Source organism: Triticum dicoccoides, chromosome 2A, assembly GCF_002162155.2.
Source record: "Triticum dicoccoides isolate Atlit2015 ecotype Zavitan chromosome 2A, WEW_v2.0, whole genome shotgun sequence".
Lineage (NCBI taxonomy): Eukaryota > Viridiplantae > Streptophyta > Magnoliopsida > Poales > Poaceae > Triticum > Triticum dicoccoides.
The window spans coordinates 653,730,726-653,733,588 of NC_041382.1; the positions used below are offsets into that span (position 1 = coordinate 653,730,726).

Genomic DNA, 2,863 nt, shown 5'->3' on the forward strand with positions numbered 1-2,863 from the left:
TACCATTATTTTACACATTATTGCTCGATTATAATGTATTTTTGTCTTCAATTTGAATATAACACACAAAGAGGGAGATTATCAGAAATTGCTGGATAACGGAAAATAGGAGAAAAAATACTCATAATAAAAAGCAATTATCTCGAGCTCCAAAAACACCAAGAAATTTTCAAAAGAAAAATAAGACAGGAGCCAGAAGATAGGTCGGAGGGGGCCCACCGGGCCTCCACGCACCCCTGGGCCGCGTGGAGCCGCTGGTCACCCCTTTTCATTGCCATTCAACCTTTATTTTTGCTCCGACCTAAAAAGTTCTCAAGAAATGCGCCTGTCCGAGTAGGACACAAACCGTAATAAAATTAAAAGTAAACCCCTCGTTGGCAAGGACCAGGATCCACCACGCCTCCATAGCCCCAAGACCACATGAGACAAGGCAGGTCGGTGCCGCCTCCGACAGAAGGCATGAGAAACCCTAGTGGATCAATTCCAGAAGGGGTATCAGTGCTAGCCCTCCAACCATGATGATGGATGGATGGATGGAGTTTGGGAAGGTTGGTCTGATTTGTTATACATCAGTCATTATTAACCACGATAAAAAGCAGGCATGGGAAGATCAAATTATCTAACTATATTTTGTAACACAAGACTGGGTCAGCTTGACCATGCTTGTAGCCGCATATCTGCACGAGACAACGACCTCAACAAGAAATTCAAAAGCGCTCCTAACCATGTCTCTCCTTAATCGCATCTGCACAGGCTTTGACGTCAACCGCGGCGCTGCTCCAATTACGCATCTGGTTTCAAAATTTTCCCGTCAAACCAAACCCAGCAAGAAGAAGAAGAAACCGGACCAAACGTGCACCGGACCGCACCTCATCGGAGTTCAGAAACAAAACACAATCCTCCACTCTGACTTTCCCCTTGCCCGAAATGCAAAAGGCCTCGTCGCCTTTACGACTGCAGACCGGACAAACCCCGGCCGCTCCCGGATAGTGGTGTAGTGGAAAGCGATAGAACCTCCCAGCCCCGGGGCCTCACACGTCACCGCATTCTCCCCCGAGTCCGTCGACAGCGACTGCCCGGTCGCCGGAGAAAAATGACGTCCACCCTGGCCACCACCGCCACCTGCCGCCCTCTCCGCCTTCCAGCCTCCCTCCCCTCGCCGCCTCCTGTGGCCCGCCCTGGCGGCGGCCGCCGCCGCGGCGCGGTCCTGCGCTGCGCCTCGGTGTCCGAGATCGCGCCCGCGGTGTCCGCCGCCTACGGCGCCCTCCTCGTGGGCGGCGGCGCTTTCGCATGTACGTGCGTCCGGTCTCGCGATGACGCAATGCGCATTTGCTGTCGTGATTTCCTTCTTCTTTGACCGTTGATTTCTGTTTCTCGCTTTTGCGCAGATGCGCGGTCGGGGAGCAAAGGCTCCGTCCTTGGAGGGGCCTCCGGATCTGCGCTAATGGGCCTTGTGAGTGGACCTCGAACATTCTCTGCATTTCCTCTTCCTTCTCTTCAGTTGTGGGTCTAGTTTGTACTAGATTTATGTATCAAATGGGGTGGCGAAATTCGTAGCACTCACAGCATAATAGTTACAGAGACAGCTATAGCAATTATACTTAAACTGAAGGTAGTTTTATTGCAAAGTTAGAGACAGTATATGCTTAATGTCGGCTGGAACCTACAAGAACTTGGACTGCAAGCTGACAGTGGGATGGATTTTTCTAGGCGTGCGAATGACTATTGGAATCTCTATTCGACCTTTAGTTTATGTGCCTTCTCTTTTGTTTGCTGGGTCTAGTGTGCAATCTTGTAAGTAGAATAAATATCAGGTGGTGACGAAATTCATCGCACTCGCTGCATAGAATAATTGTAATTATAGAGACAGTTAAATCAATTACTACGCTTAAACCACATTGGTAGTTTCAATGGAAAATTGGAGTCAAAATATGCTTATTGTCGGCTGGAACTTAGAAGAGCTTGGACTGCAAGTCAGTAGTGAAGTGTAAGATGGAGAGGGATGAAATTTCTAGGTGTGCTAAGGACGACTGGAATCTCAGTCGACCTGTAGTTTATTCGAGGGTAAGCAAAGTTTTAGACGACTTTGTTTTCTCTTGCCCGTCATGGTGAATTGAATTTTCAGCACTTTGGAACATAATCTGGTAATGTAGATGGATTTAGGAAATCCAATGGCATGACAGCTCCTACACAGTGGAACATTAGTAGATTCTTCTAGGAAACACAGGGATTTTCCCGCTTCCATTTCGACCATTATTAGAAGAACTTTGATTTTCTTTCTGGTAAAGTGATCCTACTTCTGGAAGTGGTACTGAAGAAGAATCATTACAGCATACAATTCTTTGGCAATACATGCCAATTTTGTTCTTGTTTGGAATTTCTACGCAAGAAAAACAAATAGTTGAAACTAGCCGGATTCACCTCGCTGTGAGATATTACCACTATGTGCCCATACACAAAATGACAGATGTATTTGTTATACACTGTAACGTTTATGATAGCAGCTTCAAGGTATATCTGTTTAATCCGCTTCATTGTAATCTAGGCTCATCGACATAAGTGATATAGCCATATAGACTTCTCTCTTTTATACGAAAATGCAGAAACTTCTACCGTTTAAGTGCAAAAAGTAATATGCCCGCTTTAATCTTTATTTTTATAATCAAATAGATGTAGTATATCAAGTTCCATTTCTGTGCTTCAGTGAGAAAAATATGGAAATAAATGGTATACTACAATAATTTACTTGGAGTTATGTATATAGTTTATGTGGTAAAGGTAATGTCATTATAAAAATCATTATAGAACTGTAATTTATTAATTTGCTTGATGGTATTGCCAAAACAAAAGAATTGTCTAAGGG

At 45.0% G+C, this 2,863-nt stretch overlaps 1 protein-coding gene across 1 annotated transcript in view; it reads left to right on the forward strand.

The window, feature by feature from the left end:
• Positions 1–945: 945 nt before the first annotated feature.
• LOC119359778 (protein FATTY ACID EXPORT 4, chloroplastic-like) overlaps positions 946–2,863 on the forward strand; it is an 8,219-nt gene continuing 6,301 nt past the window's right edge. The window contains exons 1-2 of the mRNA XM_037625866.1: positions 946–1,292; positions 1,389–1,453. Of these exons, the coding sequence (XP_037481763.1) occupies positions 1,094–1,292; positions 1,389–1,453 (264 nt within the window). The 5' untranslated portion in view covers positions 946–1,093. The remainder of the gene's footprint in view (positions 1,293–1,388; positions 1,454–2,863) is intronic.